Raw genomic sequence first — 13717 nt, 5'->3', positions numbered from 1 at the left:
CAGAAAATATGAGGATGATTTCATGCATGCTGACATTCCGTGAAAGATAGGATGGGAAGATTAATGCCGTATTCCGGTGAAGTGACCATTAATAATCGGAGTTGAAGAAATGAGGATTCAGCCTACACACTTTCTCCTCATTCTCGGTATCATATTCCCCTCAACCACATAAAACATAGCCTCGGCTCGCTCGCCACTGCTGTCTCGCTCTCTCACCTCGCTTTTGTTGCTCACATTTACCTCGCGGCGTAACAGCGCAAAGACTTTCTTTTCAGGTTACAAAAAACCTCCCACGCCTCACGAAAATTACAAGAAAGGAAAAGGCTGCGCTTAGTGCATGCTGTAGTTGGATGATAGCTGGTGAAAGTTGTTATCTACGAATTCACGGCCGCGTTACGTGATGGGATACAAGGTGTGGAGAAGTGACCAAGAAACACGATATGTGCATTTTCCTTGTCAAGCAGAAATGTGACAACCTTTTACGAGATTTTAGCCATAAGTAGAAATGCAAGTGATGCGTAATACCTTACTTTCAGAAAAATAGTGACTGAAATGTGCTGTCATTGTGCTTCTCAATTTAGCGAATATTTAGAGAAATTGAGACAACAAGGAAAATCCGTGACTTTCGGACTGATCGTCTTGATTCCTCAGATTGAAGGGTAACAACAAATACATTTTAAAACATACCTAAGCAAGAAAATTTCCAACCATTTTTTTATGAAAAATGAAATGTTTCATTTTCTTGTGCTCAGTCAAATCGCGTCGCAGCTCAACACTTACTTTCCTCAATTGGCGAGTGTGTAGCGCCCTATAACCTAACATTGGTGGAGAAAATTGGAATAGATAACTTATCGTACATCACATCTCAAACTACAAATTGCATATATTATGCTTCCCATTTTTTACAAGGACAAGGCCATTGCAACTTTCTAGTTGGCGATGTAGGAACTTTTCGTTAAGAATTTGCAGGCAAGTTTTAAACCCCCATCGCTCAGAGAATATGATCTGGCGTTTCCAACGTTCGGATTGCGTGGGCCAACGATTCACTCGCCGCCAGGAAGAACAAGCTTCATTCATCATTTATGATAGGTTTCACTTTCTTCTTTCAAAAACCCAAATCCGACTTTCTGCCTCCACTTTGGTGACATTGGCGGAATGACTGACTTGACTCACGGGTAAAGATTTTGAGTGAGGACGTTGATACAGACGACAAGATGTATCGATGGCTCAACATATCATCAATTACCTTATCACCCTGCTCCTCGTGGATTTCGCCCTCATTGAATGCTGAACTGGAAAAACGCAAATGGTGTCCAAAATACATAAAAGTATATAAATATATAATACTTACATGCATAGGCTGTTAGGTTATGGTGTACACTTGCAGGATGTCATACCATAGTTATTGCCTACGTGCCAGTTTTCTCGTACATTGAGCTTGCATTGACAACAATTTTATTCCAAGAAATAAATTTAGAGGTAGTCGGATTTCAAAACATTTTATATCTGTTACATCCAGAGGCTTGATGTTGGTCAAGACAGTAAAAAATATGATGCATTCGTCATCGTCATTCTCTTATGCAGCAGCGGTTATACAACTAATAGGATTACCATCGCTATCCAATATTAAACTCTTTAACTTATGTATCGATACAAAGTGGTTAATATGAACGTTGACGTAAACCACCAAGTCCTTATCAATCTCTTGATTCATGTCTTAAACTACTTGTGACGTTATCGTATTCTGATTAAAACTGGATTATTCTAGTTTGATGAGTTTGACCTTCTTAGGTTTCAGACGGTCTTCTGTGAACTAATTTATTCATTGAATCTGAGTAGTTATGCAGGAAAATTGGTGCATCGTAAACACACCCTGATCTTGGCAAAAACAAAGTAAACACGTACGTACGTATTTTGACACACAAATTAAAGTACGCAATACATTTGAATAGCACAGTTAACAAATTATGTAATTAATTATGTCCTCATTATCAATACATTCATTAACATTTCTTTGTCCTAACTCCTCGCATGTGCACGGACGATACTACGCCGATTTTTGTAGCCTTTTCCACAAACTGGCATGATCTGCGTAGGAGGAGAAAAATGACAAAGATTATAAAGAAGTGATGGATACGGTAGATGAGTAACTCGTGCATAGGTGAAAGCGAAAGAGAAAGTTGAGTAAAAAAAGGACGACGACAACAGACCTTACTTTTTCATGCAAGGTTCGATGATAAAAAGCACCGGGGTAATCTCGAGAGTATTGCATGGAGAAAATGTAATGTAATTTGGCTGAACCGTTTCAAGGATAGTACTTCCTCACTTTTGAGATTTACACGGATTTCGATTCAGCCAACAGATGCGCTTCTGTTTTAAATATGTAACCGTTGAGCAAACTTGATGAAGTTCTATTGTCATATGTATTTGTTGATCAAGGTTAGATAAGAGACGGATATGCTTTTATATAATTGCGTTGTCGCCTGGCACTTTCAGAGCCATGGGTCCATTATATCACGGATTGATTGTAAGGATTATAATTAAACATTGGATAGTCTTTCTTTGAAAAGTGCGCTGCTTATGATGAGTTTATCTTTTTCTACATGTATTCTACTCTTGCACGTGGAAAACTGACAATGGAGTGGCGTAATGTCTTCATTTCTTCTGCTGCTTAGTTCAATTTGCGTCAAATCGAGTGGGAAGTTTATATAAGTAGACGTAATGACGTTAGAACAAATGGGTGCTGCCTTTATTTGACGAAAACTCGTGTACATATTATTGGTTTATGTATGTACTTGTAGGGCTTACCCAACAATTAGCACTAATTATGGAGTCTGCAGGAACTGTACTCTTTGTATGATAAAGCTACTAATCATCCATCCATCAGTCCTGCTCCTACCAGTATTTTAATCATATAGTTGCAATGGGAGGGAAATGTAGGCATAATTTATACAAATGTACAAATGTGGTATTTTCTCAAAATCCTTCAACTTCCTCACACAGTAGTTTTATCACGTCCAAATTACGTTGTTTTCCTTGTACTGTGTCAATACAGAGGTAAAATTTATTAGCTGTTTGCCTCGTATTTAGCATATAGTAAACTTATTGAATAGTGAATATAAAATCTCACATTGCCTCACCAAGAGAAATCCTAACCAACATGTTACTCAATTTCCCCATATGTACATATGCACATAAATCACACATATCATAGTATTCGTAATCCATTATTGAGCACTCTGCTCAAAGTAGCGTAATAATAACAGCCGTCGAACTTAGGATTAGAAATACCTAAAGACGAATTCCTTTTATGCAAAGATGAAAAAACGACCCGGTTTTTGATCAGTCATTCGCCATTCCTCGCTCAACAACAAACAAACTTGAAAAGCGAGAGATGAACTTGGAAGAAGAAGAAATGCAATAAAATATTGAAAGCAGAAGGATCTTGAAGAAGAGAAAGCGCAAGCTGCCGAGATTCCTGCCCTTCGCCGCACAATGTGTAAAGCGGTGAAAGTTGCCTGCCACGCAGCCTTGGCTTTCAGTTGACCGTGAGTTCGTGGTTAGCAGTTCTCCGCACTTCTCTTAATCATACTCCGTCCGCCATACGCTTTCTTGTGCAATTTAGTGAATCTACGATTACACCAATTCCACGTAACCATTTATGTGCATGTACTAATATTACACACATGTACCAGCAAACTTGGCCACTTATGTAGTTCTGCGCTACTACATCATACACCCGACTAATCAGAAAGGGACAAGGTAAGAAGAGCGAAATTAAGAGGGCGAACAAGGAGCTTCAGGACGTTATATATTGCGATTGAGACTGTGCAATCCAGACAAAGAGCGGCTTCTATACATAGAACAAATCGGACCCCATTCTTGACTTATGAACATGTCAAGTATCCGGTGTCACCCATGACCGCCTAATTAGGGAAAGTAGGTCGAAGTCTCTGGCTTTGTCATCCAGGAGACAACCCGGCACGGGTGCTTGGTTGACAACCAGACCAACCCCCACCCAAGGCAATTTACTTCTGGGAAGAAAAAGTAAGTGCAGTATTGCTTGGTTGTCATCCAAGGCTATGAAATGCATTCATTCCATGGCTCGATTTTGTCCCATTTTTTCGACCGTGACATTTGGAGGAAGAAAAAACCATCCACAGCACCACTTCCGCCGTTGTTTCTAAATGTATTTTAAATATTTATGAGCTTAACAAGAATTCCATGTATGGAAAAGTGCATTAATAATTTAACTTGTTTTCCACAATTTGATATTACGTTTTTAAATTTCTGTCAGAATTATTCAGATACACGTGCATATAGGTAGATAAAAAATGATAAAATAACTCGTGGATATGAACTGTCGCACATTTCTCTGGAGAACGACTGGGAATAATATGCATGGTTTGTTGCTTGATTATTTATCGCATAAGTCACAAGTGCTTAACTTTAGTGGGTTTATAGAAGGAAAGCAACCGCCTCACCAACGCTGGCAGCTACATATAAACACATTCTTATAACAAAGACCTTGGCTTGACATGTGAGAATGACCATTCAATTCCCGATGATCAAGATTGGTCAATAGTGCCCTCCATAAGTGGAATGGAAGAGAAAGTAATCCAATTCTTGCTTAGAATTCCTTGTTGCTCTTTGGCAAAGAAAGGCTAACCTAACGAGAGACTAAAGATGATTGGTAGTCGTTTAAGGCTGAAGCAAAATTCTTAAAATCTCTTTGATACGAATTTATGAGCTTGGGAAACCAAAACTGATAAGGTTGGAAGGGCAGCACTTCCACCATATCATCATCACCATTGTCCACCAATGCAATTTTCAACATCTTCGTAAAACGCGTGGACACCCGAGGAGGAGGAAGAGGAAGCTGGGATGAAAAGTCGTAAAGTGTGAGAGGTGCATCCAATCCCACATCATTTCGATTATTGGAACATTTGTCACTCACTATGCCTTCGCTTGCAATTGCAGCGCAGTGCTGCTGTAAAATTATTTCCTTCAGAAAATCCAACTCCGATAAATTCTCGGATCGGCTTTTGCCGAACTTCCTTTTTATTTTTAAGATTTGTGTCACTTTTGTTCTTTTGTTCCGCCGGAGAAAGCAGGCGGCGTCGTCTTGAAGTTCACTTGAAGCTTTAAACCAAAAGAATTGGGAAAGGTTGGGTTCAAATTGTTTTTAAACCAACGTTTCTAATGCATTCTTCGATAAATAGCAGGTGTTTCATAAAATGGAAGCTCCAGCATTTACACACTAGACTTGTACACTAATGCAAGATTCACTCTACAGTTGAAGTCACAATTCATATCTTAAATGCCAAATATATTAGTTATCTGTGAAGAGGAAATTGAGACTATTCTCGCAAAAAGTGGGTCTGGCTCAGGATAAGCTTTTTCTCTTTAAAAAAAAAGCACTACCTATCTTCACTTGATGGCCGACACCCTAAAATCCACGGTAGAATGCTTTCAACAATTTTAATCACAGTACAGGCTCCCAGATTTCAGCCAGAAGAGTGTACATTTAAAGCATCTGAGCCATTCGTTGGTCAGATGATTCATTCAAAGACCTGACGTGAATGGTTTGCATCCGGTGCAACTAATACCGATTCAGGATTCAACGACATCTAAAATTTTGATGGAAGTGGACGCACGAGTCCGTTATGGACTATGGTGGATTGCACGAGGAACGAACTGAACGTGGGGTGGACGAGCATGGATGAGTCCTCGAGACTACGGCTATGTGCCGAGCATTCACGTTGAAGTAGGTCAAATCTCCCTTTTTTGCCCTTTAAACATTAAACGCGAAGCAAAAAGGAATTTTTGTATCGTAAAAACGAGGAAATATATTTCTCCTGCTCGTCGACCCTGCCGTGTCTTTCGATTGGCAGCTTTCCAATTTATTTGCAATCCATAAACCATTTACCTCCCAAACTGGTCCAACTATTGTGATATGATTCAAAGCTGTCTTCATGATTTAGATACGACTGAAGAAACGTGGCCTTCCCAACACAAACTTTGTTGAGCTTTGTTAAAAGTGTAAGCTAACTGTTGTTCATCCACTGCTGAAGTTCATGTATCATTCAGAAATAGTTGGATCAGATAAAGAGCTGTTTGCATTTGAGAAGTACACAATTCAATAACAGGGGAGAAAGGAAATCCTTTCAAACAAAAAAACATGTACCACTTGAAATTACCATATTCCTCCGTGGCTTTCGGGTTATTGCATCGTCCAAACTTTATAACAAATTAATTCATAAAAACGTGTATAAAAGCAATTGTTCTCGGTGAAGTGAAACATGCTTACAATGCTGATACATCAAACTGTAAAATGATTTAGAGATTTAAATTTCAGATTCAATTATTTTTTGAAATATGTTTTTCAAGAGAAAGTTAAATAAATATATGTACATACGTGAGGAATATATGAATCCGCCGTTTTGCTGCATTATCCTTTGGAGCTCAATATTTATTTGCAATCGTTCAACATTGAATTTCAATTGAAATCTATCCACTTGAAAAAAAAACAATTCCAGTTTTTCCATAACATCCGAATCCGAGTTATGAAGAATAATAGCATTCTTATAATGATGCGACATATTGATGTATAAGAAGCAGCAGCCAATGTTTCATACATAAAATATGATATATTCCGCATAAAAAATTTCTTGATTGTTTTATTTTCTCAACATGGTGCCTTTCACATGTTTTCTTTCTTCGTCAGAGACCAGACTAATGGAATATTACGATCATCATCATCATGCATTGCATTCTCAAGAAAAGTAAAATGCGGTACAACCACTGAATCAATTTTTTGTTCCACTTGCTGTTGTTCTCGAACCGCGGACATTGGTCAGACATGGAGAAATATACAAGTCCACTAATTCTCGAAACACAAAGTACGGAGAAGATACTGTTTCGTTGTGATACGAGACATATGTCTACGAATTCTGTACGTATGTTTTTGAAGGAACAACAACAACAACAACGTGCATATTATTGACACAGGGGAGGGAATCTTGCTTGACTTGGCATTATGACATGGCCCAAATTCAAAACAAGGGCAATGTTTTGTAAAATTGTCCATGAATTGCCTTCCCGGACAAGATTGCTTTCGTCTACTGTTGCAGGAAGGGGGCCGTGATTGAGGGCATTTCATTCCGTCGTGTACAGGATGTCCTCAATTTCAGAATATTTTACACATTCATTCCGCCCTGGGTAAAACCTCAAGTACTTTCAACACAGCCATCGCACCAGCCAGATTTTTTACCACCCTGTTTCTTATCTTACATACACGGAACTTGTGTATACGTGCACGCATGTTATTTATTAAATTGAATAAAAATGAAGAATTTGGTCAACAAAAGTCTGCCAGCAATTAAGTGCTTCGACATTCAACTTAAAATTAGGTAAAATCCTTCCAAGAAGTCCGGAAATACAAAAGTTTTGGGAAGGAGAGAAAGCTTTCTGGAAATGCATGGACTTTAGTGGCATCGCTCGTCTCAACTCTTTCTTGCTCTGAGTTTTGGCTGTAAATTTGCTCAAGCAGACTTCGCACATGAGCAAAATAAAATATAAATGTAATAGTTTTTTTTAGATCAATACCAATTTAAGCAACTTAAACGTAACATATACACGCCATTATAGCATCAACAGTGCAAAAGCAACTTGATTTAAGGTTAAATGTTCCTAGTAACGTTACACGCTTTGAATTTTATTTATATTACGTAAAACAACAAAAAATTTGAAAAAGTAAAGGAGGAAACTAGAATTTTAGAGACTCCGGAGTTATCAGCATCAGCAGTATCAGCACATAACTTACAACTTGTAAGTTACAAGTTGAAACAGAAACAAGGTATCAATTTTATAAAGAAACAAACAATTGTAAATTAATTCGCCTTACAAATTATATTGTTATTTACTTTCTACTTTTAGAACATGAGCAGGATGGGTTCCTCAGCTCTTAAAAGTTTGGTGACACAAGCTTATCAAGTATTTCGAACGCAGAGCAAGAATCTAACCCCACCAAACAATCAATTCCCTCCACAAGACACAAATAGCATATCTCCCGAAATAAAGTCATTAACGGACATGATGCACTCAATTAGTGCCGACACGGTCTGCTTGCATCGCCTCTACACGTCCAAGGTGGCTCAGAGGAAGTTGATAACATTCATCGAAGTAGTGTACAATCCTGTGCTGACCGTCGTGATAATCGTGATTCCATCCGGACTTCGACTCCCAATCCACGACCATCCAAATATGACTGGCCTCATTAAAGTCCTCCATGGTCAGGTTAGAGTGTCCTCCTACACGAAAGTGGGTCCTACCGGCGAAGATGGGAGGCAAGCTGCTCTGAAGACACAGGATGCTGTCCTCTCCAGGTTATCTTACCCTCAAGTCCTCACTCCTGGATTGAACAACGTCCACGCCGTGGAATTCGAGAGTGGGGAGGGAGGCAAGGAGTATGCCGCTTTTCTCGATGTATTAAGCCCCCCATATGATGAGAAGGTGGGATGTCACTATTACCAGTGTGAAGAGGGTCAAGCTAAAGGTCAAGCTGGAGATGCAGGAGAACCCTGCACACTTGTCGAGGTGGATTGTCCTCAGGAATACCAAACACATTCCCTGCCATTTCGTCAATTCCAGTGATGAAAAAACAATCAAAATACTATGGATGCTGGCTAGCTAATCAATCGGAGAAGCACATGTACCTAATCAATCACTCACAACTGGCAACTATTCGTATTAAATTCACATGACTTATTTATACATGTTTGTGTTTATCAATGTAATGTGATACTTAGTGTTACACATAATTAGACCAGTAAGCATAAAAGGAAGAATATAAATCTCATATATTTACAAATAATTGTGATGTGTAGTAGATCAGAAATTGTATCGCATAAAATTATCTCTCGATGTCTGTACTTATATAATTGCTTGTTATTTTAAAAATAGATGAAATATTCATTGTTTTAGATCAAAGTCCCCACAACCGGACTGAATGAAATAAAAAAATACAAACGGAGTAAAATGTAAAATTAAGATATTCATGAGTGATAATTGCATGACCTTGTATTATAAAAAGACCTTGTTTTCTCTCTCTGTTTGTTCTGTCCATGCCATGGCCATTAGGTACCCCTCGATTCTTAGTCAAAACCGTAAACAATTTTTCAAATTGCTTAGATAAATTGCATTTATTTAGCTTCAATTGTTCCATGCATGCCAATGAATCAGACCACCAAGGACTCGTTCTCTCTTCTGTCTCCATTTATTTATATGCGAAAAACTGGATCAATATAAATAATTCTCATGTTTTTTTCAGGACGTACATGAAATAGTCGCAAATTGACATATCCAGCATATTTCTTTTAAAAAAACATTTTGAGACAGTTTTGCATAAAAAATTTGGACATGACTTCACTACTGTGGAATTTCGCTCCACTACTCAACTCGCTCTTCTTCCTCTTTTGTGTTCACAGTTTTAAATGTTGATTTTAAATTTTAATTAGTTTTCCTTTTTAGTGCTAGAAGAATTAAATACTTTTAACCGTTTGTAGTCGTTATCATAATATTATATATTCTTTAGATCTACTCTCAATCTCAGTCATAAATAATATTACCCATTTACGACAACTTGTTGCAGTAAAACCAACAAACTTGATTTTGAATTAACGAATTCATAGTGTGTATTTTGATTTGGCAAAGTTTCTACTATCAAATTGTGACTATATAATTTTTCGCAGTGTCAACATGCCGATGACTTGAACGTTGGCTGACGAGTGACGGTTTTAAATACCCTCTAAATTAGAGGCTCTAATTAACATGATTAACATAGACGCTCATCATCATGAAGAATATCATCGTTAATAAAGTGGATTTGACTTGACCGCAGATTGCATTGTTATTAATACAAGAAATCGTTACTTATAAATTAAAGGTTAGTTGAATTAGTTGAACGTTTATGTAAGTGTGATCAGTTAAACTTAAAATTGAACGTTTTCTATTTAGGTTGATGAGATATCCGATTTACTTATCAGTTAAAGAGGAGGAGAAAATTACTTCAATTTAAAATGTTCAACAAAAAGTATGCTTCCAAGTCTTTCCACGTGAGGGTAATGACCATGGATGCAGAGTTGGAATTTGACCTTCAGGTATATCAAGAAACAAATACTAAATCATTATTCTCAATAGATTTTATGTAAAAGTAATGTTTTATTTAGTGGAAAGCAACGGGACGCGATCTGTTTGATCTTATTTGTCGAACAATTGGGCTAAGAGAAACGTGGTACTTTGGTTTGCAATATGAGGACAATAGAGGAAATATCTCATGGCTAAAAATGGATAAGAAAGGTTTGATGAATTTGTGTACACTTTCTTGTGTATTAAGTCAATACATAATACAATTAGTTGTTTAAATTTACTCATTGTATACGTTTAGTCCGAGATCAACACCTGCCAAAAGATGATCTTATTTTATTCACGTTTCTTGCAAAGTTTTACCCAGAAGATGTTGCGGAAGAATTAGTACAGGACATTACGCAACACTTGTTCTTTTTGCAAGTTAAGCAAGCCATTCTTAATATGGATATTTATTGTCCGCCGGAAGCCTCAGTTTTACTCGCTTCATATGCCGTAGAGGCTAAGGTAATAACAAGTTAAAACTATTCAGTTACATATTATTTAAATGCATGACCTCATTAATTTCTTAATTAAAGTACGGGGACTATGATGAGCAAACGTATGCCCCAGAAATGTTGGCTTCCGAGGATTTACTTCCTCAAAGAGTAATAGATCAATACCAAATGACACCGGAAATGTGGGAAGAACGAATTAAAATATGGTATGCTGACCATCGTGGAATGTCAAGGGACGAGGCTGAAATGGAATACTTAAAGATAACTCAAGATCTGGATATGTACGGTGTTAACTATTTCCCTATCAGTGTGAGTTCTTGTTCTTAGTGCTGTATAAAATGTAAATGTTGCATATATATTCGGTGATTACTTATTTCGACACTACTTATTTCTTGGAATTGTTATCAAATGTTGAATTATTATTATATTATAAATTTCAGAATAAAAAGGATAGCGAGCTTTGGCTAGGTGTTACAGCTTTGGGACTCAATATTTATGAAAAAGACAACAAGTTAACCCCGAAAATCAGTTTCCCTTGGTCTGAGATCCGTAATATTAGTTTTGATGATAAAAAATTTACAATCAAACCCGTGGACAAGTCAGCTCCAAACTTTGTATTCTTCTCTCAAAAGCTCCGAATGAACAAGTTAATCTTGGAACTGTGTATCGGAAATCACGACTTGTTCATGCGACGAAGACGACCTGATCCAATGGATTTACAGCAGATGAAAACGCAAGCCAAGGAAGAAAAACTTAGGTAAGCTTAAGAACTGTTGGTTGCCATATCGTGCCTATTGTTATAGTATCAATCAACAATGAAATAGCAAATGTCACGTTTGTCAATCGACATGACATATAATGTCATGTCAAAACTGTCATGGCTAATGTATTGTTTTGTATAGGCGACAAATTGAAAGGAGTAAATTGGCCAGAGAAAAACAACTACGAGAAGCAGCAGAGAGGGACAAGTCTATTTTAGAGCAAAAACTGTTAGAATTTCAGGAAGAAATCCGGCTTGCTAAGGAAGCTTTGGTAAGATATTTGTTACAGCTGGGTTATGCAATTATTGAGTTGAATGAACCGTAATGGCGTAGTAATGCTGCTGCGTGTGATCCCTAGCAGCGTATTTAGTATATACGTATGCACATATGCATGGATATATAAGTAAAAAGGACTGATAGTTTAATTTGCATTTTAGTTAAGGTCTGAAGAAGCGGCCGACCACTTGGCTGAAAAATCTCGTGTGGCTGAGGAGGAAGCCAATATATTGAACCAGAAGGCATCTGAAGCTGAACTTGAAGCAGAAAGAATCCGACAAACGGCAATAAAGGTAAATTCCCACGCATAGTTATTTTTTAGTCCTTAATGGTTAAAAATTTAAAATGACAATGATTTAGACGGAAGAAGAGAAAGTACTCATGGAACAAAAAATGAGAGACACGGAGCAGTTAGTATCTCGGATGATGCAAGAGTCTGATAAGCGAAGTATGGAAGCTGATCGATTGAAAACCGAGCTACTTAAAGCTAGACTAGCCGAAAAGGAAGCAAAGGAAAAATTGTTACAGTTTTTATCACAACCAGCAGTTGAATATCAACCAATTTCTGTAAGGACTTTAACATATGCAACTATTTTTTAAGTTATTATTGCAGTGCATAATAATGCTTATTCCGTTTTCAGATGATGTCAATTACCAACAATATGCATCAAATTCCCCTGGGAATGATACCAGAGAAAACAGTTATGAGTTTAGATGTGAGCCCGGAAATAAGTTTGAAAGACCTGTTGGGTGACATACCCCTATCAAGTGGTATGGATTTGGACCCTCTTACTTTAGAAATTGAAAAAGAACGAGTAGAATACCTTGAGAAAAGCAAACATCTTCAAGAACAACTTCGCGATCTCAAGAAAGAAATCGAGGGGCTGAAATTAGAAGAAAAGCAAACTCCATACGATATGATTCATCAGGAACAAGTTCTCTCTGGAGAAAATAAGTACTCGACTCTACGAAAAGTAAGAGATTTATCAATTCAATTAACATTCTCTCATTACTGACTTACTTTATTATTAATTACGAAATATTTTGTACTTTTAGATCAAATCTGGATCAACTAAGTCAAGAGTTGCTTTCTTTGAAGAGCTATGAGCAGCTTATCCTATTGCATTATCTATCTGACTTTCTTTTAATTTATCGTACAAAGACAGCAGCGAAGAGAACAAAAATGCAGCCAATACATGCAGCCAGATAGAAGTGTTTGAAACATTGTCGTTGTTAACAGTCTTACGACTACACAAGTCATCGCAAATCTGCTTTGGATTTCGGACCATTGCCGTCTTAAGAAATAGTATTTAATAACTACGTTATATATAACAAATTGATTGACAATACTGGTTAACTTATTACCGAGTGCCTTTTGACATATCTTTAAAAATTCGGGTGCCACTAATACCGTCGTCGTGCAGAAGTTCTTGCTTACATACGTCTTACTCGATATCTAACTACCAAAAACTTCCTTGTGTATCTAATCGATTTTGTCTTCATTGTTTTCGTGAAGTGTGTTTCATTAAGTGTTACCAAAGATAACGAAGAATCATTTTATTAGTTATATATCACTTTTATCTCTTGAGATGTTTGTCATTTTGCTCGAATATACTGTTGTGCATGTAATCAAATGCAGCTAAGTTCCTTGATAATTATAATTTACCCAACTCGTTTTAAGATTTTAACCCTATACATAAAGAACTTCTCTGTTGTACATCTCAGTTTTATTTATTTTATCAATAATTTTATGCCGATTGTGATACGAAAAACTTAATTTTGGTCAATTAATTTTACTATGATGACGATATGGTATTGCTTATGTAGAGAATTACTTTAGTGCCATAAAAATCGTTATGCTTAAACAATTAAAAAAGTAATAAGATTTATATGATATACTCAATAATAAAGTTCAAATTCTCTGTTAGCGAATTAATCATAATTTTTAACTTTTCCAATTATTTTCATGGATTTCATTCATTCCTCACTCACTCATTCACTCATTCAATACGTTTTCTTGTGAGGCGTTCAGGTTTC

General features: G+C 37.0%; 2 protein-coding genes across 2 annotated transcripts; both read left to right on the top strand.

Moving 5' to 3' along the window:
* The first annotated feature begins 7509 nt into the window (after window positions 1-7509).
* On the top strand, window positions 7510-9051 carry LOC110851131 (2-aminoethanethiol dioxygenase). The gene is made up of 2 exons (XM_022098775.2): window positions 7510-7858; window positions 7939-9051. Exon 2 carries the CDS (start codon window positions 7942-7944, stop codon window positions 8653-8655), a length of 714 nt encoding a protein of 237 aa, XP_021954467.1. The 5' UTR covers window positions 7510-7858; window positions 7939-7941; the 3' UTR covers window positions 8656-9051.
* Window positions 9052-9444: 393 nt separating this feature from the next.
* Window positions 9445-13622, top strand: LOC110851234 (merlin). The gene is made up of 11 exons (XM_022098927.2): window positions 9445-9946; window positions 10018-10160; window positions 10230-10359; window positions 10448-10653; window positions 10725-10952; window positions 11084-11400; window positions 11546-11675; window positions 11842-11973; window positions 12041-12247; window positions 12322-12654; window positions 12737-13622. The coding sequence occupies exons 2-11, from the start codon at window positions 10080-10082 to the stop codon at window positions 12785-12787; spliced, it is 1815 nt and encodes a 604-aa protein (XP_021954619.1). The 5' UTR covers window positions 9445-9946; window positions 10018-10079; the 3' UTR covers window positions 12788-13622.
* The last annotated feature ends 95 nt before the right edge of the window (window positions 13623-13717 follow it).

Source organism: Folsomia candida, unplaced genomic scaffold (genome assembly GCF_002217175.1).
Source record: "Folsomia candida strain VU population unplaced genomic scaffold, ASM221717v1 Fcan01_Sc006, whole genome shotgun sequence".
Taxonomy (NCBI): domain Eukaryota; kingdom Metazoa; phylum Arthropoda; class Collembola; order Entomobryomorpha; family Isotomidae; genus Folsomia; species Folsomia candida.
This window is presented reverse-complemented; position numbering and strand designations above follow the sequence as displayed.

What these genes read in the sequence shown, in the direction of transcription:
- LOC110851131 (XM_022098775.2), top strand. Translation starts at nt 7,942, where the DNA reads ATGAGCAGGATGGGTTCCTCAGCTCTTAAAAGTTTGGTGACACAAGCT.
- LOC110851234 (XM_022098927.2), top strand. Translation starts at nt 10,080, where the DNA reads ATGTTCAACAAAAAGTATGCTTCCAAGTCTTTCCACGTGAGGGTAATG. An exon ending in TTAACTATTTCCCTATCAGT is followed by an intron (nt 10,953 to 11,083) that starts GTGAGTTCTTGT and finishes TATAAATTTCAG; the next exon opens with AATAAAAAGGATAGCGAGCT. An exon ending in TCCGACAAACGGCAATAAAG is followed by an intron (nt 11,974 to 12,040) that starts GTAAATTCCCAC and finishes ACAATGATTTAG; the next exon opens with ACGGAAGAAGAGAAAGTACT.